At 39.1% G+C, this 25291-nt stretch overlaps 1 protein-coding gene across 3 annotated transcripts in view; it reads left to right on the top strand.

The window, feature by feature from the left end:
• Positions 1–25291, top strand: part of LOC134529410 (synaptotagmin-7) — an 807269-nt gene that overhangs the window by 765721 nt on the left and 16257 nt on the right. For all 3 annotated transcript variants that reach the window (XM_063363450.1, XM_063363451.1, XM_063363449.1), the window contains exons 7-8: positions 7169–7337; positions 9581–9793. In XM_063363450.1, the coding sequence (XP_063219520.1) occupies positions 7169–7337; positions 9581–9793 (382 nt within the window). The remainder of the gene's footprint in view (positions 1–7168; positions 7338–9580; positions 9794–25291) is intronic.

Below are 25291 nucleotides of genomic sequence, written 5' to 3'. Positions count from 1 at the left end.
GAACTTGTATTTTTATTTTGAAGGAATAACAGCATCACCTGCTAGAGAGCGTTGCCACCAAATTTATTTTCAGTAATTGCTACTAGGAACTCTAGTTAACATACATCGTCTGCTAGAGGGTGCTGCCGTCACCTTGTTTCAAATACTCGATACAAAGTGCGTTAGTACACACAATGTCTGTCATCAAAGTGCGTTGCCACCATATTGGTTTAATTTTTACCCGCTAGAGTGTAGTACTATCAGACTGTCAGTTGCCACGTAATCCGACATCTTGTCGGTTGTCTCAATCGCCATATTGAAAATATGTAAATATTGAGGAAAAAATTATAAAAATAATAAGAAAAATCGCTCATTAAATCAGTGATTGAATCAATCGATTCGTGATCAATGCAAAAAAAATATTTAAAAAAACACTAATTAAAAAAAATTCAAAATCCTAAAAGCAGCTACAATTCATAATATAGCATCATTCTCTAGTTATCCGATAATGACATATTGACTTCAATCTTATAAATTCGTAATTATTAACCTGTAAATTCAGGAATAGTTCCAATACCATTAAAAATTTCGATTTTAAAAATAATGATTGATTAATTAAATTGATATATTTAATAAAATTGGGTTGATTAAATTGATTATTTCTATATAGATCAGTCTTAGGTCCAGGATATATTAAGTAAAAAAAATTCAATATCACATGAACAGCAGGAAAGAGGAGAAATGAGTTAGCACATTAAAAAAAAGTCACTACTGTGGTAAGTAGCACGTGTTCGATACATACCATAAGCATAGCAGCAACTTGATAATTTTTATTTCATCATGTAGGAAATTGTATATAAATACATATGAAGTTAAGAATATTCACATACTTTTGTCCTAAATACCTAAACACGAGCACATAAGCCAAAAGATTTAAAAAAAAATATTCTTGAGGCTGGACGAACGAGACTTGTAATGCCGCTGTGGGCAGGAAGACTTTGACCCCTCGCACGGAGAGATTCGCAAGCTTGCAAAAGTGTGAGGAGGCCAGCTCGAACCACGCAGCACGCCACTCCCAGGCCATTGTACTAACAGTAAAAACGTTGCTGAAAACATAACCCGGAACATGAAAAGAACTTGTTTGGAATCACTTCAAAGAACGAAAAACGGGAACGAGAGTAGAATACTAGACTAGAAATGTAACATTTTCCCACCGTAAAATATTCTAGTGCATGTGATACAAAGCATAGTCGAAGCCAGACCATATGCCATAAAACAGGCATCGCCATTAAAAATAAGAAAAAAACAAATCTTCATATAGGCCAAACGAATCCGAACAACGAGACCTTTCTTTTTCGTTAATCAGCGAAAAAATTAAACAGCTCATGTACAATGCCATGCGTTTAGACCAAACATCGCTGAACCACGAGGCTAATTATGATCTGACTACATAATTGGCAATGTAGATTTAAAAAAAGAAACACATTTAGAAGCACATTAAAATAGGAAATACATTTAGAATCATATTTAAAAAAGGAAGCACATTTGGAAGCACATTTGGAAGCACATTAATAAAAGATAGCACCTTCGGAAGCACAATAAAAAAAGGAAGCATATTTGGAAGCACATTCGACAATTGAGGCACTTTTAAAAGCACATTCACAAAACAAGGAAGATGTATTATGAAAACTCAGTCTTCGTTAGGAATCATATTTTGATAAATAAAGCAATTATTTTTTGAAATAAAAAATATAAGTTATATTTTTAATTTTTATACATATGCAGATTAAAAAATCATTATTGTATGTAGCCAGCTTCACCCAGTTATTTTGCTATAAAGACTATTTTGTTGTTGTGCGTGCGGTTTCCTCCACTAATCGATGCCAGTAGCACTCTCAGACTATCGTTTTCTATGTTTGGATACCTCCATGACATGTAATTAATCTCTTATGCTGCAGTCATCTTCCTGAAATTTTTATTATCAATAATTTTAAGATCTCTGAAGTCTTTTGTTTTATCGTCAGCCTCAAAGTCACTGTCACCATCATAATAGCTATCAGTGTGAGGCCTTACTTAAGGCGCTCGAGTTTAAAGTCGGAGATCGCAGAAGGGAGTACCAACTAAATGCAGTGAGAAGTACGGTCCCTAGGCAAAAAAGAATGACCTGGATAATAATTGAAAACATCACTGCCTGTTTACTATTTAATATTTCCGCTTGGCATCGGCTTGGTACATTGAAATACAGAACCATTAACACAAATCTGCAGAAGATCTAGATCTCGCATTAAAGAAAAGGACATCTAAAGTAATCACATATTATAAACACTATATTACGGGTAATTATACAAATATTTAGAAAGCATTAGTTTTTCCCTAACAGGTCCGTTGATTACAATCCTGGATGACGTAATTGTCTATAACTGTTGTTTAGGCACAATTCCCAATGTTTTGGTCAAACCGGACTCTCGTTTCGACGTAATTATGCGAGTCTCACATCCCGCACCACAGCAATGTGTTAAGTCTGGCTTGCAGTTTACGTAAATTCTCGCGTAGCGTAAAAAGGAGAAGTAGAGTTTATTTCGCCACATTACGATTCAAGAAACTAGCAAGATAATGAATTTGAGTTTATGATCAGTCAAGTCTCTCTGCTCATAGTTTTTCCTTAAAAAACCAACCCGGTGCCCGGTTGTTAATAGCGGTTGCGTCGAGGCTTACTTGTAGTTGCGCAGCATGGTGGACGATAACCCGGGCTGGGCACTCGTCGATGCGTAGGTGAATGGAACAGCCTTTCCATTTTAGCAGCGGCGCAACACGCCTGCACCCGCGAACCGAAGTCGACTCCACCAGCCGCCAGCACCGTCTCCCCGCTCGCCAGCCGCAGCCCGTCGCAGGTTAACGCGTCACCATGACGTCATAAGGCTCAGCGCGCCGCGCGGTGTTAGCTCGCGGAAACACACACAAGCGCAGCGCCGCGAATGTCCGTAATGCTTTGGTTTTAATCGATCTTCAAGACGAAATTGAACCAAGTGCCAAACAATCTATCATAACATATTATATAATTAATTACCAAATTAAAAGGACGTTAAAACAAACAAATAATAAAAGTAAAGTTAATGGAGGCGTGGCAAACGCCTCAAGTGTCATCATCAATGTCCAACACATTTTCATCTTCACCTGGATTACTGTAAGAATCCGAAATTTTTGATATCGAAGCTTCTTTATAGTCTTAAAGCTTCCTTTCTAAGTGTCAATCATTTTTCCGAAGTACGAAAGTTCGACTTGAATTTGGGTCTAATGCTTGAATGTTTATAACATTTATAATATATCTGTAATTGATAATTTCTAACGGCCCGGAACCTCCTTCCCCCCCCCCCCCCAAAAAAAATTAATTCTGACAGTTGTAATTTTGTAATTTCTAAGATTATCAAAAGAAAATAATGAAAATCTTAATTAACAATAAAAAGGGTAAGCTTTAAGTAAACTTATCTTTTTTATTTATCACTACAAATACGATCCACCTTCCTAGTTCTTATTGTGAGAAGTAAGGCTTTTTTTAATGTTTCTCCCTTGTGTACCTATGAGTATACAGTTGTTACTGAATATTTACAGGTTCGAATCTCTTGGTCTTGATAACACATGTATTGGAGATTCTTGGTCCTGTAGTAAGCATAAAACATGCTCCGTTTGTCTTATTGCTTGTAATTAATTTTATCGATATTTTAGGTCTGAAAGTTCGAAAACTTTCTTGACTTATTAAAATATGTTATATTAGCTATCGACGAAGAAGGTCTTGTGGTTCGTAAATGTCTGGCTTATACGTCTAACATTTTACATGACCTGGTCTCGTGGTCTGTAGACACTTGGCCTATACGTATAGCATTGTACATGAACTGGTTGTAATGTATTTCATGCATCGAAAAGAAAAGACTTCTATGTTAGGCAGCGCGATAAAATATTTAATTCGTCCAACAGGTATCTTGTGTAGAGTTGATTTTCGTAGAGTGAATGATTAATAAACTCCATAAAATGTAACGAACAGAATTTAAATGTTTTTTAAGCTTTAGTTAGCCTTATCACTGGCCGAGCTTCAAACCAAAGACGGAAGGAAATTATCGCGTCAATCAGTATATTTATTGCAGATATTTTTTATGAATTTTAGAATTTTTTTCCGAATTCTAATTCAATAAAAAAATCCAAGATGGCGGTCATCTGGACTTACTGGAGGTTGGTAGTAGAGTAATTGAATCATTTTTTTAGGATTTATCACCATAATTTTTTTAATGAGCTTTTTCCTGAAATTATGGTTTTTCATCGCCCAGTTATCGAACCAAGGACAGGTATCGATAGAATCAATCAGTAAATTAATGAGCGTTATAATTGATTATTTTTATAACTTTTTCTGAATTTCTAGCTAAATAATTACTAATTTCCAAGATGGCGTCCAAATCACAATATGGTGGGCGCCACAGTAATAATAAATTATTGCTGCACTCTAGTGGGTAAAAATGAAACTAGCATGTCGGCAGTGCAATTTAGCAGATGAAAACAATTTGTCGGATCCAAGATGTCGGCCTCCAACTGACAAAAACATTATGGCTGCCATGACGTCATACTGGCTGACGAAATATTTCACAGAAATTAGTAGTGGGTGGTCAGTCTGCTGGCGGATTCAGTGGAGGAAATATCCGTCGTAATTTTTTTGCCCTCGCCGGGTTCGAACCGAGGACTCCATGGTGTAAGTGCGTTTTTAAAATAATTATTTATTGAAATTTGATTTCTTAATTTTTTATAAAGTTTAAATTTTTTCCCATTAAAATCTGATACTAATTATGGATTTTCAAGATGTCTGCCTTAACGAAATTTAAATGGTTACATCATAATTCAAAATGGCGACTTTAACTAAACTGCAACGATGACATCATACACATCTTAGATAGCGGGCTTAACGAATCGTGTAACGTTTCCTAGAATCCAACATGGCGATCGTAACGAAATGTGCAACATGTTTTTAAATAATATTTTATTGAAATTTGATTAATAAATTTTTTTATGAATTTTTAAATGTATTCGAATTTCTAGCATAAAAATTACGGATTTTCAAGATAGCGGCCGTAACAAAAATTGTAGCTGTAAGGTCAAAATTAAAGATGATGGGTGTGACGTAAGAAATTATTTTTTTTAAATTTTTATTAAGAATATTTTTAGTTTATATTTAATAAATACATGTTTACTCACGCCGGAAATCTAACCAAGGACTGAAAACTGAAGTATCTAAACATTTGAGGTAAGCAATTTTTTAAAAACATTTTGAAATTTTTTTTTTCGAATTTTTTTGGTTGAAAATTAAAGAATTTGATTTTTATAGTCAAGTTCAAGGACCAGGTTCTGATATTAGCGGCTTATGATGGCTTGCTTTTAGGACTCTTAAGCCATTTTTAGAATTTTGGGTTCTTTCTAAGGCAAGAGTCTTTTTAGGTTTTTTGAATTCCCAATTTTTTAATTTTTGAGGAATAAAACGGGAAATTTTCCCTCAAAATGTGAATATTTTCCCTCGAAATACGGAAATTTCTAGGAATTTCGAGTCATTTGGAGTCATTTTTAAGTAATTTTGAAGGTCAAGTTCATCCAAGATGGCCGCCGTAACGTCACAGTACAAGATGGCGGTAGGCTCCTGGCACCTCAGCCAGAAGCCAGTCCCAGCGGGAACATTTATATACTACTAGCATTGTTGTTAATGGCGTCACATCAAACTGAGGATCTCAGGATGCAACTTCCTCGAAGAAAATTGTTAACTTTATTTTTAATTTAATAATATCCACATGAGGTCTAACATAAAGCCATGTTCTACGACACTAGTAGCTAATACCGGGAATATATATATTAAATATGGCTGCTGGGGGCAGTAAGCCACACTGAAAGTCCACTTTAGTGCATTCTATTTAACGAATACACAGTTAAATAACGGAAAGGATTGTGACCGAAGCCGAAAGCGAGCCTCGATTTTTTTTTCCTAACCTAACTAAAACTAAGTGTATTTTGGAGGGGTCCGGGTTAGGGAGGGACCTAGGTGCGTCTCAGGCCGAAGCCTATACGCCTAGTCATGCTGGGATTAGCCATGCAGGGAGAGGGTCGCATGCATCATGTGCTAGGAGGGGATTGGCCAGCCATGGCAGCGATTGGCGCCATGACTAACTCCCCTCGCTCTTAAATCTAGACTATAACTAGAGATAGGTTGGGTCCAGATAAAACCTGCATAGACACAGGGAAAACCCTTGGCACATTCATGCGGTATGCAAATTGGCATGCATTACGTGTAGGAATTTACAGGAGACAGAGGATGGTCTGGATGAAGTGTTGGACAGAGTAGAAAAGAGTCTACCATGCGGGGGTTGGGCACTTGGACTCGTGGTCCGCTTTGCTATTTGTCCAGTACTGGATTTAGTGACCAGGGACGCAAGCGCCCCTGGTGGTGAGTGGTTGCACTGACCACTCACTCCGCCGCCAGTCAACACCTAAAAAACTAAGAAACTAAGACGGAAACAGATAAATGACTTACAAACTAGGCATTTCGTTACGAAATATGCAAACACCCAACTCAGGGATGGACGTGCAGTGCTTAAGATAAAACTAAAATAATAACTATAAATATTACTTTTTATTATTATTATTATTATTATTACTATTATAGAACTCCCGATCCTAGACATTGTGCGGCGGATATTCCCGATCAAAACCGAAGATTCACGAATGACAAGCCATCGAGCCATAAAGCCATTTTCTCCTTAAGATATATGTACATTAGGATCGTATTACCATGATTATACTGCTATGCTTAAAATTATTTTTTGCGTATATGTATTTCCTTGGCGGATCTCGTTTATTAAAATTAAATTTATTTTGATCCATTGCCAGCCTGACAAGAGTGCTTCCAATTAAGCAAGCCAATAGTTTTACTAAAACCATTGTAAGCAAGCATGTAAAGTTGATAACTTTATCACATGTTGTATTAATACTGTACATTCAATTTACACATCCTTAGTAACCAAAACCTTAATCTCCAATCTGATGAAGTTTGACAAATGAATTAATATGTTTACTTGTACTAATAACAAGCGTATTGAATAGTACAGTACATTACCATTGAAGGAAAATACTTATTTCACACAATTTATTGGCTTTTTTTCAACAGGTGGACCTATCTGAGAAGCCTTCTTTCTGGAAAGCACTGAAACCTCCCGCCAAAGACAAATGCGGTGAACTTCTGACCTCGTTATGCTACCACCCCAGCAACAGTGTTCTAACGCTAACGCTGCTCAAGGCACGGAATCTGAAAGCAAAAGATATCAATGGGAAATCTGGTAAGCCTTCTTTATATATATATGTATATATATATATATATATATATATATATATAACTCTCACAAAATAAAAAATATATATTGCATACTTTTCGCATAATTAGTTTACAAAGTTGTATTTTTATTGTTTTTGTGCAGGAGAATGAACTGGAATATAAAACTGGAACTTTTTAGGTTTAAAGTCAATTTTACTGGCTGCTATGTGATATGGTTTAATTTATTTCAGAAAAAAAAATTACCTGGTTCTTTAACTCATCAGAATATTTATGGTTTTTAAAGGCAAAATAAAATATTTTTTTCCTGAAAATTTTTTAAACCGTATCACGCAGTAGCCACCAACATTGCCTTTAAAATAAAAAATATATTCAGTTATTTTTTTCTGTTTCGTTTTCCTTATCCATACTGCACAAAAATGTTAAAAATTTCAACTTTTACAGGTAATCATGCAAAAAATACGCAATATTTATATTTTTCATTTTTTTTTATGTTCGGCCACTCAAAAATCCTACAAGTTTTAGCCATGTTAAACGTAAACACCAAATAATGACCTGGAACGGGACATGCACCGTACGCACTCTGCCATAAGGCGAAGTCGTTAACACGAAATAAAGTAATTGCACATTTTATATGTTTTTAAAGTGTGAAACACTATTTAAAGCATAATGCCTGTATGTTTCAAGAACCGTTTGAGGTGGCACTACACTTAAACATCGAAATCACATTCAGGACGAGCCAGGTTCAAATTTAGGTCCGTCCATTTGGATTTCAGTTCCTTGCGTTTTCGCGAAATCATTGAAGACAAATACTGGGACGTTTACTTACAATAAACTATGGCTGATTACTTCCCCAACTTCCCGGACTGGCACAGAGTGAGTCAGAATTCGACCAACAAACTTTGTTTGCACGTTCATTAGAAAAGATACTTTGACTTATTGTGTAAAATGCTTCCCAAGACCATAGGCGTGCCCAGACATTTCCATTAGGGGGGGCCCTGCTAAATTTTTAAATCAGAAGCTGAATTAAGAATGTTAAATACCTAGCCTAAATACAATCACTCATTGCCGTGTTTATATTTTTGTGCAGTATCAACGAGATATGTTTACTAGTTAATATTTATATCCGTATAATTTTAACAATCTTGAAAATATGTTTTTTTTCCCCATAGATAATGTTTAAAGGGTACTTACACATTTTTCCCTCTCGAATTTTCCAATAGCTTGGTCCAGATATACCTTGAAATGAACTTATTTTTAGTGAATGCAAACACAGCAATTCAGGCAACAGAACTTTAACAAACCTCTTTTTTTGCTTGGCCATTTTAACGGACCTCGTGTTTTAAATAAACTAAGGCGGCTGTATTTCCAGAACGATAAAATGTTTAAAAATATTGATAATTAGCACGCTGCAACAATGAAAAACAGTTTGAATGTCACAGTGCCAGGAATATACGAATATTAACGAACGCATTAGAGAAAATGCCGATCTGAGTGATTACATTAGGGGGGGCCATGGCCCACCTAGCCCCCCCTGTAGGCACGCCTATGCGGTGATATATGCCTTTGAAGTTGGAGTTGAACAACAAAACATTTATTGTAAATAATAAAGAAAGCATCTAAGAGTGAACACAAAGCACCTGGATATTGTTTAAATTAAAAAAAATTTCTACAACCACCGCAGGAATTGTCCTTGTCGTCAAATGATTTCATTAAAATAATAATTTGGAGGTAACACTCGATAAATCTGTGTGGAAAATAATGGCGTTGCTGGACCAGGCTGGGTCAGGTGTCAGGTCAGGTCAGGTCAGGACACGTCAGGTCAGGTTGAGCCCGGCCCTCTTCGGAGGCTCATTTGCTAGGCTATAGTGCCTATACTAGTTACAGTACCGTGCGCCTTTTTTTTTCAATGTTAAAAATTTAAAACTAATTAAAAAACTTCCACGAAAACATATCTCTTCTTGCCTTTTTTCACTGATCCAAAGAGTATTTATTAAAAATGAAATAATATAGTGAATCTTGTATTGGCTAGTGTAACAATGGCTCTTAATTGCTATTAGTATTTATTCACCTTTAAGTGGGGCTTGTAAATTGTGTGTAAACACTCTTAAGCTATGCAGACTATTTGTAGGTACAGCGAAGACACTTCAGTTAAAGTCACAGCTGTGTTAAAGGAATTTCAATGTCCTATATGACAGTCAGTTATATTTATTGCTTAGGATATTACAATAATTTTTCTTTTCTTTTCAGATCCATATGTAAAAGTATGGCTTCAGTTTGGTGATAAAAGAATTGAAAAACGAAAAACGCCGATTTTCAAGTGTACCCTTAATCCAGTGTTCAATGAGACCTTCAGCTTCAATGTTCCGTGGGAGAAGATTAGAGAATGCTCTCTTGACGTGATGGTCATGGACTTCGATAATATTGGTCGGAATGAGTTGATTGGCCGTATATTACTAGCAGGTGAGAACACATAATTTTTTCATGGTACATTGTCTATCGTCTTTAATGATCAATATGTCATTTGCTCAGAATCACCTTATATGTTTTCGGGTTCCAAGCACGCCCGCACATGTACAATGGTAATTGCTTCTGAAAAAACTGTCTCAAAAAATGCTCTTTGTTTTTAGCATATTTTCCTAAGGAATTCATGCTTAGGAAATCATCTTTTTGTTTGTATGCAGGTCTGTTTATATGTATGTATGTAATGTAGTCCATTTACATCTATAATAATATTAAAACTGTTCGAGGCAAAAAATCTGATATGATGAAAAAACTATGATTATGGATATTTATATTATTATAGTTATAAAAAAATTTTTCTGGTTGTCTGTTTGTCTGATTTTCTGTTTGTTCGAGCATCACTTGAAAACTACTCGACATGGATTTTGATGATTTTTTTAATAGAAAGTTTTATGGTTAACTTAAAAACTAGACTATATATAATTACAGAAATCCACCCATAAGGAGATGAAAAGGAGGTTACTATGATTCTAAGATAAAAAATTATACCTATCTCTAACACTACTGAAGCATAAGAAAAAAATACTGGATAACAATAACTAACATAAGAAAACTTCTAAACAAAATTATTATATTTTGCAAGATTCAAACCTTAAGGGGTGAAAAGGGGGTACGTGTGCTATACAGATAAATAATTATATCTCAGAATTTAATTCAGCGTAATAAATGAATTTTTGTACCAATAATAATACCAACCAAAATGTTTATATTCTGCGTAATTCATCCCCTAAGGTGTGCAAGGGTAAGTATGTTTTTAAGATTAATATTTATATCTCCAAAATTAATTATGATTGCAAAATGATTTTGAGTAACAATAATATACGAAAACTACCAACCACAAATATAATATTTTACGAAATTCTAATTTTAAGTGGTGAAAAAGGGATGTGTAGAAGGAAATAGAGACTTATGGTGCAATGTAATTCTTACGGGAATGTGGCTTGGTCGCTTACTCAGTTGTGGCTTACCAATCGTGAGGAATCGAACATGTTCGATCGTTTCGGTCGCTGAATGTCTATGACTAGGAGGTCGGCGGCCATTTTAGACGACTCCACAACCACCATCTTGGATCCACAATTTTTGAAAATCAGTAATATTATCAAGCTGGATATTCAGAAAAAATTCCTAAATTCAACAAAAATTCGCTTATTAATATTATTATTGATTCGATTGATTTTCAACCTTGGTAAATTCCTTGCTAGATGCAAAATTGTAATTAAGGGTAAAAATATATTTATTTAATAAAATATGGTGGAAAAATCGTAAAAGAGGTATATTTTCATCTATCAGCCTCCGATTGATTCGATTGATTCCTGTTCTTGGTTCGATCCGTTTTCGATGCAAAAAAAAAGTTTATTTTAGGGAAAAAAAATACCTAATAAAATATTGCAATAAATACTAAGATAGGCATTAACACCTCATATCCAGCCTCCAATTGACTCGAACGATTACTATCCTTGGTTTTGTATTTGGTAAATACAAAATAATTATTTTAGAAAAACTAATTTAATAAAACATGGTGAAAATCATAAAAAAAAAAAAAAAACCCTACTTGAATTCCTCATCCACAAGTCGTCAGTAAGCTACCGATGTCATCTTAGCCACATACATATAGGAAATTCGTAATTATTAACCTAGAAATTCAGGGGAGATTCCAAAAATCATCAAAAAATCCAGCAATTAATTAATTTACTGATGCGATAAATATCCGACCTCGGTTCGATCCTTGCTCGATGCAAAAAAATATAATTTCAGTTTAAAAAATAATATTTATTTATTTTGATTTAACATTGAATTGACACGCTCAAGGGAAAAAGCAAAAAAAAAAAATATTACAAATAAAAAAATATTACATAAAATAGACAAGTACGAACCAGGAAATTACTAGAATTTCTCGATTTCTACAGTATTCCTAGAAGGCGAAGCAAGTCCTTGACGTGTTTTCAGGGCAGTTCTACATGGAAGTCGTTTAATAAGCAATGTACAATCAGTGGCCAGGAAAAAGCAGTCGATGGTCAGCCACATCCAGTCGGTTGTCTAGGAACGTCAGATAGGTTGACCAGACACGTACGTCTAGTCGGTTGGTCAGGCTACCATGTTAAGTTGGTGGCAAGGTACGCCTCGCAAGTGGCCAGGCACGTCTATTCATTGGCCAGGAACGCACGTCCAGTAGGCCACAAGGCGCATACAGTTGGTGGCCAGGCACGTATTCGACGGTCAGGCACGTCCACTAGGTGGAAAGGCATGTCCAGTTGGTGGCCAGGAATGTCTATTCAGTGGTCAGACATGTATTTATTGGTCAGGCACATTCTGTTTTTTTAGCTCGACACATCCAGTTGGGTGTTAGGTACTTCCAGTCTGTGGTCAGGCAAACACGATCTTTTTGTAGCCAGGCATGTCTATTCAGTGGCCGGGCACATCCAGTAGTTGTTGGCTAGACACCCCAGTATGTGGCCAGGCACATCAGATTGGTTGGACAAGCATGTCTATTTGGTGGTCAGGCACATTCAGTCAGTAGCCAATAGTTGTAATATGTAGACACTTAATATAACTTTCAAACAATTCATGTACAAAGTCAGACATGTTGGCCAAGCATCTCCAAACAAAGAGTGGCAGGGTGCATTGTCGTGATGAAGCGCGCATGCGCAAATTACGTGTTAAAACTATATTGATTTAGTTTTTGATGCAAAAGGAGTGGTTCTCAAAGAGTTCGTAACCTCAAGGCACCACGGTGAACAATCGAAAATATTCAATAAGCTGTGATGAGCGCTCTCCGCAGACATAGAAAATGTTTTTTCCCAATGCCATTTAGAGTGAAAAAATTGCTGAAACCCATGTATAAAAACTCAAGGTTCATACTTTGAAGGAGATAACACTGAACTGTAATTTTTTTCAATAAATAATCATTTTTGAAAATCACTCTCCTAACTTTTGAACAGCACCTCGTAAATTAATTATTCGTAGCTCATGAAACGTAGATGCTGGGGCTAGGATTTTGTTATAACAGATTGGATAATTTCGCTAAGTGCCGGGAACCATTTACTGGTGACAGGCGACCTGCCACTATATCCCTTCTGGAGTGAGATCCGACGTCCCCTCTTGCAATTAATTAACGAAACTGTAACCCACTTGTGTCTTACATGTTTCTATATGTACTTAAATGCAAAATCTTGGAAGCACTGAGCAAAAGTTGGGAGCGAGCCCTAAATCCATAGCATCTCCCAGAGGTGACACGAGTGGAAACAAGACAAATTTAGAGCACTCACTGGAGAACAGGTTGAGTGTTTGAGGATCGACAAGGCAAACAAATCTTAAAGACTACGGTGTTAGTTTATAAGCATATTCATTTTATTGTTGACATGGGATTATATATATATCAGATAAAATAATTTCTCTCTCTTTTTGTTACACAGAAATTTACATTATTACAATGCAGTCTTACTTTATACTTGTTTATATGTCATTTCAATATAAGTGAAGTTACTCTCTCGTTAAGTTACCAAATGATGCAACTTATCTTAGCCCGGCCGGGGATCCAACGGAAGTTAACATACATTATAAAAAGTAGGATACAATATCGAATTTTAACCATACCAACTCCACTTGTACCCTTATATTAAATTATTTCTGAAATTACATTATTATTTAATCATGCTAAGCCAGATAAATTTCGATACTGCTGTCATTTACAATTTTTGTTGTAACAAAACAATGTTATTGACCTTAACAGTGATTACAGACTAATTTCATAGTTCTGTTGGCTGGCGCATGTCGTCAAGAAGGAGAACAATGGTGGCCGAGAAGAAAGAGAAGCCTGCTGCAGGGTCGCTGGTGGAAACGGTTGCATCTGTAGTTGAATTTGGTACTCGGGAGACGCCCGGGGTGGTACTTAAACCCACTGCACAGAAGCACAGTGTAAAATTAGGATATTGGAAGTTTTCAACTATATAAAAACAAAAGGGGAACGTCAGACATACTATTGTAGAATTAAGCGTAAATTATTACTCACCATCGTGGGTTCCAACTCGCAGATTAATCCATGCAGGAAATGTGACACGACCGCGGGTGTCAAGCAAAACTACGATGCACTTCCGGCACTACCGAATACTGCTTAAAATCAATAATGAAAATACAATTTTTCGGGAACAATCCCGGATCACAAGCGACTACATACTAAGTAGCCAACTGGAGAGATCACTGGAAACAAAATTTAACTAGCGAAATAATTCGCGGACGAAGTTCCAGGACACGATCTGGGCTCGGTCGAGACTTATTTCATCATGGGAAGCGCAGTACATTAAAATGCCGAAAGGCGCCTGGGGGCAATGAAGAGTGGGGGATCCAGGGCTCTGATTAGCTGGTACCCCGTCAGTTAGGGGCCTAGGCATCAACTGGGGGGAGGGGGGCATGTATGTTTTGCAGGTGGACGGCAGTCAAGGGGCAACTCGTAGAGGGGTGTAACAGGCTGGGACAGGGGGGCACTCTCGTGGCGAGTTACGGAACTAAGTGCAGTTGGTTGCCGAGGCCGCCACGAGAGATCGCGGTGGAGGCACTGCACATAAGCTAGGACCAAAGGGGCGACACTGGCGCTCCGAGACGAGAGACTGGGGAAGTAGACGGGCTCGTGGTCGAGACATAGGTCGCAGAGAGCGCGAATGTGCCGCGCTCAGGCAGGTAAAGACGGAATTGAGATCTAAACTTTATTTCACGATACCACCGAGAGGTACCGTTTGCGGTATGGCTGCGAAAAGGAAGACCTTGGTAGGAGCACTTCTCGGAACAGGGATGGTGGTTAAATGGGGGGGGGGGGGGGGTTTATGCACAATTAGTGGGAAAGCGGGGCTCCGGCCCGAGGCTACGTGCCTGGCCGGGGTGTAACTTGGGCCGAGAGGCCTGACCTAACTCGCCTACCGCAGCTGAGTCTCAGGTCGGAAGCCGACCCTGAGAAGTTTGCCGAAGCACAGAACAAAATGTGAGTTCGTGACAGAATGGATCAGGAGGTACTAGATAACACGCCAGGGCGTGTTCTGGACGGTGGGAACTAAAGCTTGTCCAGCATAGTCGGCTGGACACAGTTATCCTGTGCTGAGGGAGCCTGGGAAAGGAATGCCAGCAACTTGGCAAAGTTTAAATGGGAGTGAGTCTTAGAAGGGAAAAGTTTAAATATGACAAATATTTAGGAGAAACAAAGTAAAATTAAATTGAAGCAAAATGTTTTTGTAATGGTAATCCAAGGGATTTTTTGACACATATATACTCCCCCGCTGAGTACCGGAGGTCAGGGTTATCGACTGGCTAAAATAAATATATAGATAACCTGTTTATTAATGACTTATTCCTAAATAGGTTATAACCTAAATGCCTTACCAAATAAATGATTTAACCTATGTATCTTATCAATTAAGTGACTTATTAACTAAGTGGATCCACTTATAACTAAACATCTTTTTCAATTAAAATATTCTAACGATGAACATGTTAGTGCTAGCACTCTTACATCTAATAGCATGTTTTTTTGGGGGAACTAAAATACTAGGACCTAGGATTTTTGGTTATGTTCTCAACCTTGACGTTGAGTGTGGCATGCTGTGGTTTAGAGCTGTTCCTTCAATAGGAATCTTCACAAGGGTGCACCTATTTCATGTGAGGATGCACCTTTTTTAAATGTGAAATATTAACACGTGTTCTATATTCACCAGAACTGGGGTCCCCCAATGCGACAGTTACTGGTGTCAAGAAACGTTGGATTTGTAGAGGGCCAATCCAACGGAAAGAAAGTTTAGCTGCTTTCTTGTCAACCGCTTTGCTTTGTGGATGTGCTCTGCACATGACTAAGTCACCTACCCTGTAGGGGTTAGGTGAGCGTTTATTGTTGTACTTTCTCCTGCTTGCCTCATGGGCTAAGATGAGGTTTCGACGAGTTCTTTACCAGACTTCCCTTATGTTTTTGGGATCATCCAGTAGTAGCTCTTTTAAAGACCATAGATTTGAAAGAGGTGTGTTGGGGCTATATGTAAACATAAGCTCAAAAGGTGTAGTATTATGTCCTTCATGGTGTGCATAGTTGAATGCCATCTGCAACCATACTAAGTTATGATCCCAACTATCCTGCGAGTTCGCATTGTATGCAATGAGAGCAGACCGGAGGTTCCTGTTGAATCTCTCCGCATGCGAAGGCTGGGGATAGTAGGGGGATATGTTGTTACATGCTGAATGCCATGGGAAAAGCACATATTTTTGAAGATTTTTGAAGTAAATGTCGTGGCATTATCTGATACTATAATAGAGGGTAAACCAGATATTTTAAACACATGATATCTCAATGTCTTAACTGTGGTTTCTGCAGTGGCTTTTCTAAGTGGTATCAGCCACACAAACTTAGAAAAGGCATCGATGCAAACAAGGAGCATAGAATTTCCTGCTTTAGAACGGGGGAAGGGTCCCACAAAATCAATAAACAGTTTTTGCATCGGCCGTTCGGCCACATCCGAAGACAAAAACCAAGCTGAGTATTCTGGGCAGGTTTGCTTAATGCGCATAATTTACATAATTTTACCCTTTCGGCGATGTCTTTGTGCATGCCGTCCCAAGTGAAATGGCAGCGTATGCTTTGGATAGTTTTATAGGTTCCTAGGTGTGCTCCAATGGGCAAAGTATGATAATATTGGAAGATCATGTCCCTGAGATGTTGAGGAAGAGCTATTTTGAATGATCGGGACTGCTGTGTGCGCCGATGTAACAATCCTTTTGATAGTTTGTAATATCGCGGGCCTTTTCCTGATTTGACTTGTTCAATGATGTCGGCCAAATGTTGATCTGATATTTGATGGGCCTGTAAGTTTGAAAATGCTAACGGAATGTCTGTGAGGAGGGCTTGACACACAATTGGATTTTCATCCTGCGGAGCAGGGGTGGTGGAGGGATTCTCGAACATCCGAGAAAGAGTGTCAGCCACAATATTTTGCGATCCTCTTATGTGCTGAATAGAGAATTTTAGTGAAGAAATTTTTGCTATCCATCGGCCAAGTTTGCCTAGTTGTTTCGGATGGCCTAGAAGCCAAGCGAGGGCCTGATTGTCAGTTTCCAACAGTAACTCTTTGTGTTCAAGATATTGGCGAAATTTGTATATGCCAAAAACTACTGCGAGGCACTCTAGTTCGTAGGCTGAGGATGCTTTTCTCTCTTGATGTGTTAAGGTGCGCGAGGAAAATGCTATAGGCTGCCTACAACCATCAATTTCCTGTGATAAGACGGCGCCTAGAGCTATGCTAGATGCATCTGTTTGCAGTATGAACGATTTAGAAAAATCAGCCATGCGAAGCACTGGAGGGCTGGCAATAGCGTTTTTCAAAAAATTGAATGCCTTCTCCTGTTTGAGACCCCAATTAAATTTTACAGTTTTCTTTCGAAGAGCATTTAGTGGTGCGGCATGCTCGGCAAAATTAGGGATATACTTAGCATAGAAATTAGCCATTCCAATGAATTGAGCAATGCCCTTTGTGTCTTTGGGAGGTTGAAATTCAGCAATCGCTTTGGTGCGGGCCGGATCAATCGTGACTCCTTTACTTGAAATAACATGCCCGAGGAAAGAAATTTCAGAAACTGCAAACTTGACCTTTTTGGTGTTGACTGTTAGTCCTGCTTCTCGTAATCTGCCGAGAACTTCTGAGAGGTGTCTGATGTGTTCTTCAAATGACTCAGAATATACTACCACATCGTCTAAATAATTAAAAACAAATTTAAAATTCAGGTCGCCTAATACCTGATCAAGTAGGCGAGTAAGTACCTGAGCACCTGTGGCTAGTCCAAATGGGACTACTTTATATGGGTACAGATTCCATGGAACACAAAATGCGGTGATGGGTTTTGAGTCTGGGGTAAGTAAAATTTGGTGGTAGGCAGAATTTAGGTCGAAAACACTGAAGAATTTGGCTTTGCTAAACCAATGGCAAGCAGAATTGAGGTCCGGTAGAGGTGTCATCTCGATACTTATCTGCTGATTAATCTGGCGATAGTCAACTACAACCCTGTGACCTTGACCTTTGGGAACCAAAAATCCAGGTGAGGCGAAGCTAGAGGTCGAAGGTTCCATTACATCTTTGTCGAGCAAGTCTTGTATGTGTTCTCGCATGATCTGCATTTTAGGGCCTAACAACTGGTATGGGTGCCTTTTTACTGGGGTTTTATCCAAAAGTTTGATTTCATACCGAATTAGATGAGTGCGGCCTAATTTATTGGTCAAAACATCTGAAAAATTCTCGCATAAATTTTGAATAGAATTTTTCTGTTCTGGATTGAGATGGTCCAAAGGTAATATGTTTCCATCCTCAATGCCAGCGTGAATTATATTGACTCTACTTTGACTCGTTAATTCAGGTGGCCCAAAAGGAATAACTACTTCATTATTGAATTTAAATTTAAAATGGCCAGCTTGCAAATCAATCACTAATCCAGTCTTGGCAATAAAATCCGACCCATAAATCAAATCAATAGCTATATCATTTGATACTAGGAAAGGGAAAGTCCAAGAAAACAAATCTATCTTGACCTTGAGAATAGCTATCATACTAATTTTTAATGGTTGTTCAGAAGCGGTAAAGCATTGTATGTTTGTGGAATGGGTTCTTTGAATTAATTTGTTTTTCTGTAATTCGCGAAAACGATTCTCCGAAATAAGGCTGCAGACTGATCCAGTATCAGTCAATCCTGGAATTTCGTGTTTACCAATTATTGTACTTGCGTAGGGCACAACAGTAGGACAATTTGCAAAGATGTTGTGACATGTTCTTTTACCAGGTTTTCTAGGGCAAACACAGGTCTTGCAATACTGTGCTATAGTTGCAGAATTTATTTCCTGTGTGAATTCATTTTTATTTTGGCTCGGAATTGGTGTTTTTGTTTCTTTGTGGGTATTTTTGTTTTGCACGAAGACTTACTCTTTTTTCTCCTTATGTCTTGGGGCACGGCTTTTGCCTTGGGAATTTCTTTCCTTACCAAAACTTTCCTTACGATTTTGTGGTGTCTGGATTACCTGTTTTTGGTTAAATTTAAATGAGCAACATCTTTGAGTCATGAACACTGGTGGCTCAGAGAGGTTCCTTTCTGGCCACCGCCTTATGGGTTTTTTGGCATATTATTGTTGTTGTTCTTGTTGTAATAGTAGTTGTTCCTGTACTTTGTGCGGCACTCATTAATTGTGTGTCCCGACTTTTTACAATACCTACAGAAAGGTATATGGTTTTGTGGGGGTGAAACTTCTCCTGCGAATTATTATGACTGTGTTGTTTTTGCTTATCAGCTGCTGTTGTATCTTTAGAAAGTTCTCTGGGGCTGTGCAAGTATGATGCCTGATTCCTCTGGTAGTCAGCAAATTGTATGTTTGTAACATTAATGCATAACTTATCTAGGTCGGCAAAATTAACAGGACGGGCCTGAAACACAGAACGAGAACGTTCCTCTGGATTTATTCCATCCACAATATTACTGACAATCTCTGCCTCTGACACGTCTAGCTTGAGCACTAGGGCGGCCTCTTTAATGTCTGAAATGTAATGTGGCAAAGCTTCACTCTTTCTCTGGAGTCTGCCAAACCATTCCAGACGAATGTTATTTAGCAGGCGGGAGGGAATGAAATAGTTTAACACATCTGTGTGATATTCATCGAATGTAGAGTTCGGCTCTATAGCTAGTGAAGTGCGCTCGCTGAGGGGGGGCTGGATGTAGGGAAAAACAATCTCCAACAATTGTCTGTCGGGAATATTTCCTTTTTGGCGTAGTTTCAACAGATTTCTTAAGAATTCGATCAATTTATCAGGGTCCAATCCATTAGTTTCTGGGAAGCCTACTAACAGATGCTCTACTGGGTGAGCAATCTTTCCATAGAATTGATAATCACAGCCCTGAGGGGCTGTTTTCGTTGTATGTGGTGCCACTGCAGTAGGCTCCACGCTCTGTGCTTGTGTTGCAGGTGACAGATTTCTGGAGGGGTGGATAATGGTGGGTAGTGGGAGGTAGGTAGTGGAGGGGCTGACTTGTGGAAGCGGAATTTCATCCTGAGAGGAGGGTAGTTGGGTGGTAAAAAGGATGGTGGGAACATTTTGTTGGAGGGGTGAAATGTGTGGGAGAAATGAGGAGGTTGAAGGACGGAACTCGGGTGTGATTCGAGGTGAAGCGAAAGCTGAAGGAAACTGACCATATGGATTATAGAATGTTCCAGGTGTGGAAGGAAAATACATTGGTCCAGATGGGTAGTGAGGATATGAAATGACTTCAGGAATAGGGCGAGTGTATGTCACACTGGTCACTGCATGTGGTATGGGGGCCACATTGAAGCTGTACGGGGGGTGCACACTAATTGTGGGTTTAATGACAGTAGTGCATGATAGTGTATTCGGAAATAGGCTGTCAGTAAAGGAAACTAAAGGAGTTGGAGATGATACAGTGGTAACATTGCCTAATGGTCGTGCGGTAGTCTGAGAGGGGAAAGGGAGGGAGGGTAGAGTCAATGATACTGAGCTTACACTCTCCTGTGTTTCAGTAGGAGCTGGCTTAGATGACTCTAACTCGGGTGGAAAGCTTAGTGTCTGGGGAAGGCTTTGCGCGAGGTTTTCATGAGTTTGTGGCTCCGAAATGGTGCCACTTTCAACATGCACTGCTTCACTTTGACCTAGAGAAGTTACTTGCTCTTTAGTTTTTTGGGAAAAGGCTGACACTTGATTCAAACATTTGTCGATCTCCTGGCGATATACCACATGTAATGTATTGGCTGATAAATGAGAGAGGTTCTGGCACCTTCCAGCCACATGTGTGAGTCTCGTGAGCATACGCAAAATGTTGGTCGCGCTATTTTCACTCTCGAGGGTATTTATATAAGACGCAATGTCTTGAAACTTAGAACAACAAATATTAAACTCCTTTACATTATCAATAGTCAAATTGGAAGGACTAGCGGGGATTTTGCTTTGGCAAGCGGCTCTCAACCGCTTTCGGAGTGTTATAACATCTCCTACACCGGATTGACCACGAGTCTGGAGCTCATAAATCAGATCCTCGCGGGGTAGGTACTCTGGAGTAATTATGATAAGGTTTGCTGTGATAAGATCAGAGCCTTAAATCGTTAGGTATTAAAACTCCCTCATAATTCTAGACTTAATCACTAGACACTTCAAACACTCTTAAAACTAAAGCTTATGAAAAATGGTGTTGTACTTATTATTATGTTATCATGAATTGGCCAAATTCAGTCGCACCCTGAGCAACACCGAGTATTGAGTGGGGGAATATTTTGCACTCGAAAGATACAATAACTGATGCAGTTTAAAAGTTAGTAGATACACTACTAGTGCATATTTTAATCACCCACAAGGATGGCAAGTCAGTGTCCTCGTGGTTATACCGGGGGAGGAGATGTTGGAGGCTTGAGGCAGGAACGGATAGCTTTATCTTACAAGGTTGCTTGACGTCATGAAGGCCGTCCGTCGCCGGCTGGAGGAGGGGGGATGAGTTGTTTACAACTGATATGTCACACACGACTGTGGAGCACCCGGCATAGATGAACAGAGAAGGGGGGGGGTTAACACAACTTTCGGCCCAGCTGAAGGGAAATGGTTGGCGCCACTGACAAGATGGCGGCACACTAGGAAAATAAACTTAAGTACCGGTATACCATAAGGGACTCTCAGCGGACCAGAATTAATGGATCTTAACTTCAGAGTAAGACGGAAATTAAAGCAAAATATACAATAAGAAGTTAATTTAAAAAAAAAAATATCTTTATTATTATTAGCAACTATTTGAGATAGAAATCAAAATATAAAGCACCAGCGAACAGTTTACAATAGCCATACACAAAACATATTAAATGAAATTACGAAAAGTAGTTTAAAAAAATTATTATTTTCTTTTGATACTAGATATGCTTATAACACCCGTAATCACGGCCGTACATAGCCTACAGTAACCACGCTTTGCTACCATTATGTAACCCACTCGTGTCTTACATGTTTCTATTTGTACTTAAATGCAAAAGCTTGGAAGCACTGAGCAAAAGTTGGGAGCGAGCCCTAATACCATAGCATCTCCCAGAGGTGACATGAGTGGAAACAAGACGAATTTAGAGCACTCACTGGAGAACAGGTTGAGTGTTTGAGGATCGACAAGGCAAACAAATCTTAAAGACAACGGTGTTAGTTTATAAGTATATTCATTTTATTGTTGACATGGGATTATATATATCAGATCAAATAATTTCTCTCTCTTTTTGTTACACAAAAATTTACATTATTACAATGCAGTCTTTCTTTATACTTGTTTATATGTCATTTCAATATAAGTGAAGTTACTCTCTCGTTAAGTTACCAAATGTTGCAACTTATTCTAGCCCGGCCGGGGATCTAACAGAAGTTAACATACATTATAAAAAGTAGGATACAATATCGAATTTTAACCATACCAACTCCACTTGTACCCTTATATTAAATTATTTCTGAAATTTCATTATTATTTAATCATGCTAAGCCAGATAAATTTCGATACTGCTGTCATTTACAATTTTTGTTGTAACAAAACAATGTTATTGACCTTAACAGTGATTACAGACTAATTTCATAGTTCTGTTGGCTGGCGCATGTCGTCAAGAAGGAGAACAATGGTGGCCGAGAAGAAAGAGAAGCCTGTTGCAGGGTCGCTGGTGGAAACGGTTGCATCTGTAGTTGAATTTGGTACTCGGGAGACGCCCAGGATGGTACTTAAACCCACTGCACAGAAGCACAGTGTAAAATTAGGATATTGGAAGTTTTCAACTATATAAAAACAAAAGGGGAACGTCAGACATACTATTGTAGAATTAAGCGTAAATTATTACTCACCATCGTGGGTTGCAACTCGCAGATTAAAACATGCAGGAAATGCGACACGACCGCGGGTGTCAAGCAAAACTACGATGCACTTCCGGCACTACCGAATACTGCTTAAAATCAATAATGAAAATACAATTTTTCGGGAACACTCCCGGATCACAAGCGACTACATACTAAGTAGCCAACTGGAGAGATCACTGGAAACAAAATTTAACTAGCGAAATAATTCGCGGACGAAGTTCCAGGACACGATCTGGGCTCGGTCGAGACAGAAGGATGACTTCTTTCATCATGGGAAGCGTAGTACATTAAAATGCCGAAAGGCGCCTGGGGGCAATGAAGAGTGGGGGATCCAGGGCTCTGATTGGCTGGTACCCCATCAGTTAGGGGCCTAGGCATCAACCGGGGGGAGGGGGGCATGTATGTATTGCAGGTGGACGGCAGTCAAAGGGCAACTCGTAGAGGGGTGTAACAGGCTGGGACAGGGGGGCACTCTCGTGGCGAGTTATGGAACTTAATGCAGTTGGTTGCCGGGGCCGCCACGAGAGATCGTGGTGGAGGCACTGCACATAAGCTAGGACCAAAGGGGCGACACTGGCACTCCGAGACGAGAGACTGGGGAAGTAGACGGGCTCGTGGTCGAGACATAGGTCGCAGAGAGCGCGAATGTGCCGCGCTCAGGCAGGTAAAGACGGAATTGAGATCTAAACTTTATTTCACGATACCACCGAGAGGTACCGTTTGCGGTATGGCTGCAAAAAGGAAGACCTTGGTAGGAGCACTTCTCGGAACAGGGATGGTGGTTAAATGGGGGGGGGGGGGGTTATGCACAATTAGTGGGAAAGCGGGGCTCCGGCCCGAGGCTACGTGCCTGGCCGGGGTGTAACTTGGGCCGAGAGGCCTGATCTAACTTGCCTACCGCAGCTGAGTCTCAGGTCGGAAGCCGACCCTGAGAAGCTTGACGAAGCACAGAACAACGTGTGAGTTCGTGACAGAATGGATCAGGAGGTACTAGATAACACGCCAGGGCGTGTTCTGGACGGTGGGAACTAAAGCCTGTCCAGCAGAGTCTGCTGGACACAGTTATCCTGTGCTGAGGGAGCCTGGGAAAGGACTGCCAGCAGCTTGGCAAAGTTTAAATGGGAGTGAGCCTTAGAAGGGTAAAGTTTATATATGACAAATATTTAGGAGAAACAAAGTAAAATTAAATTGAAGCAAAATGTTTTTGAATTGGTAATCCGAGGGATTTTTTGCCACAAAACTAACTTAGTATAATTGTTTTTCTTATATGCGTTCAATGCTAGTTTCTTTCCTAGTCTTAATCACACGTGCTGACAGGCAGCTTGTAGGTTGACGAATGCTGTAGGCCGCTGCTAGGGGCGCATGTGCCCCTGGCACCAACTCAGACGCACATAAATATTAATGCGGGCCGTTAGGCTCAAGTACCTGACCCCAGCATGGTTGAAACTTTACTGCCCCTGACCAACTCTTCTCCTGGACCATCCTTCTTGTCCTGTATTGAACCTACCTGCTTATTGCTTGCAATAGTTTACCCCGCATGAACAAGGCCATGATTTTCCCTGTATCTATGCCGGTTTTACCTTGGCCCAACTTAACTAATTATAGTCTAAATCTAAGATAGGGGAGTTAGTCATGGCATAAATTTTGATGCCATGGATGGCCAATCCCCAAACAAAGCACTCTATGCATGCTGCCCTTTCTGCATGGCTGATACCCAGCATGATTAGGCAGGGCCATTCTGAAGGATGGTGGGGGGAAGTACAGGGCGGATAAAATCCTCTGAGTCCGGTCACCGGTCACCAGAGGGGTATGATTAAATTTCAATACTTTTTAGCAGGACGAAAATTACAAGTGTGGAGCTATGCGATTTGCTCATATCATGAATACAGTCGTGGCTGCGGTAACTTTGTACAAGCAAAAATGCCTGGAAGAAAGTTATGATAATAGACTACAAGGAGAGAAAAAAATATACATCTATAAGGTATTTTGTTTCATATTAGACTAGGAGGAGGCTTGGTTATCGCTTGATGACGGGATGTTCAAAATCTGATAAAGCAATGAAATCTGGTGGCCACGACATGTGGATGTTGTATGAAGGAGATGTAATTTCAAAATAATGAATGGAACAGCGTCTGTTGCAGCCAGTAACTCAGATTTATTTAATCTCCTTGATTTGTCTATCATGTTCTACTCAGTTGTAGCATGTTACAGTGGGCAAAATGCACACATACAGTTGGCGAAGCATAATCGTGTTATATATGTGTGTATGCATTTTTTGATCCAGTTGTATACAGTTTTCTCTGAATAATATTAAATGACCTGTAAGTACAAAGATTCAACTTCTCACCCAAGAAACAGTGGTGAGCATTACTTATCATTAAGGTTTAGCAAGTTACAGTGGGCACAATGCACACAAACAGTTGGCGAAGCGTAATCGTATTATATATATGATTTTATTTTTTATTCAGTTGTATCCAATTTGTTCTGAATTTTAATTAAATGCCATGAATGCACAAAGATCCAAAATCTCACGCAAGAAAAAGGTGTGAGTATTGCTGAA

Source organism: Bacillus rossius, chromosome 2, assembly GCF_032445375.1.
Source record: "Bacillus rossius redtenbacheri isolate Brsri chromosome 2, Brsri_v3, whole genome shotgun sequence".
Lineage (NCBI taxonomy): Eukaryota > Metazoa > Arthropoda > Insecta > Phasmatodea > Bacillidae > Bacillus > Bacillus rossius.
The sequence above is the reverse complement of the archived record's forward strand: the minus strand, read 5'-3'. Positions and strand labels throughout refer to the sequence as shown.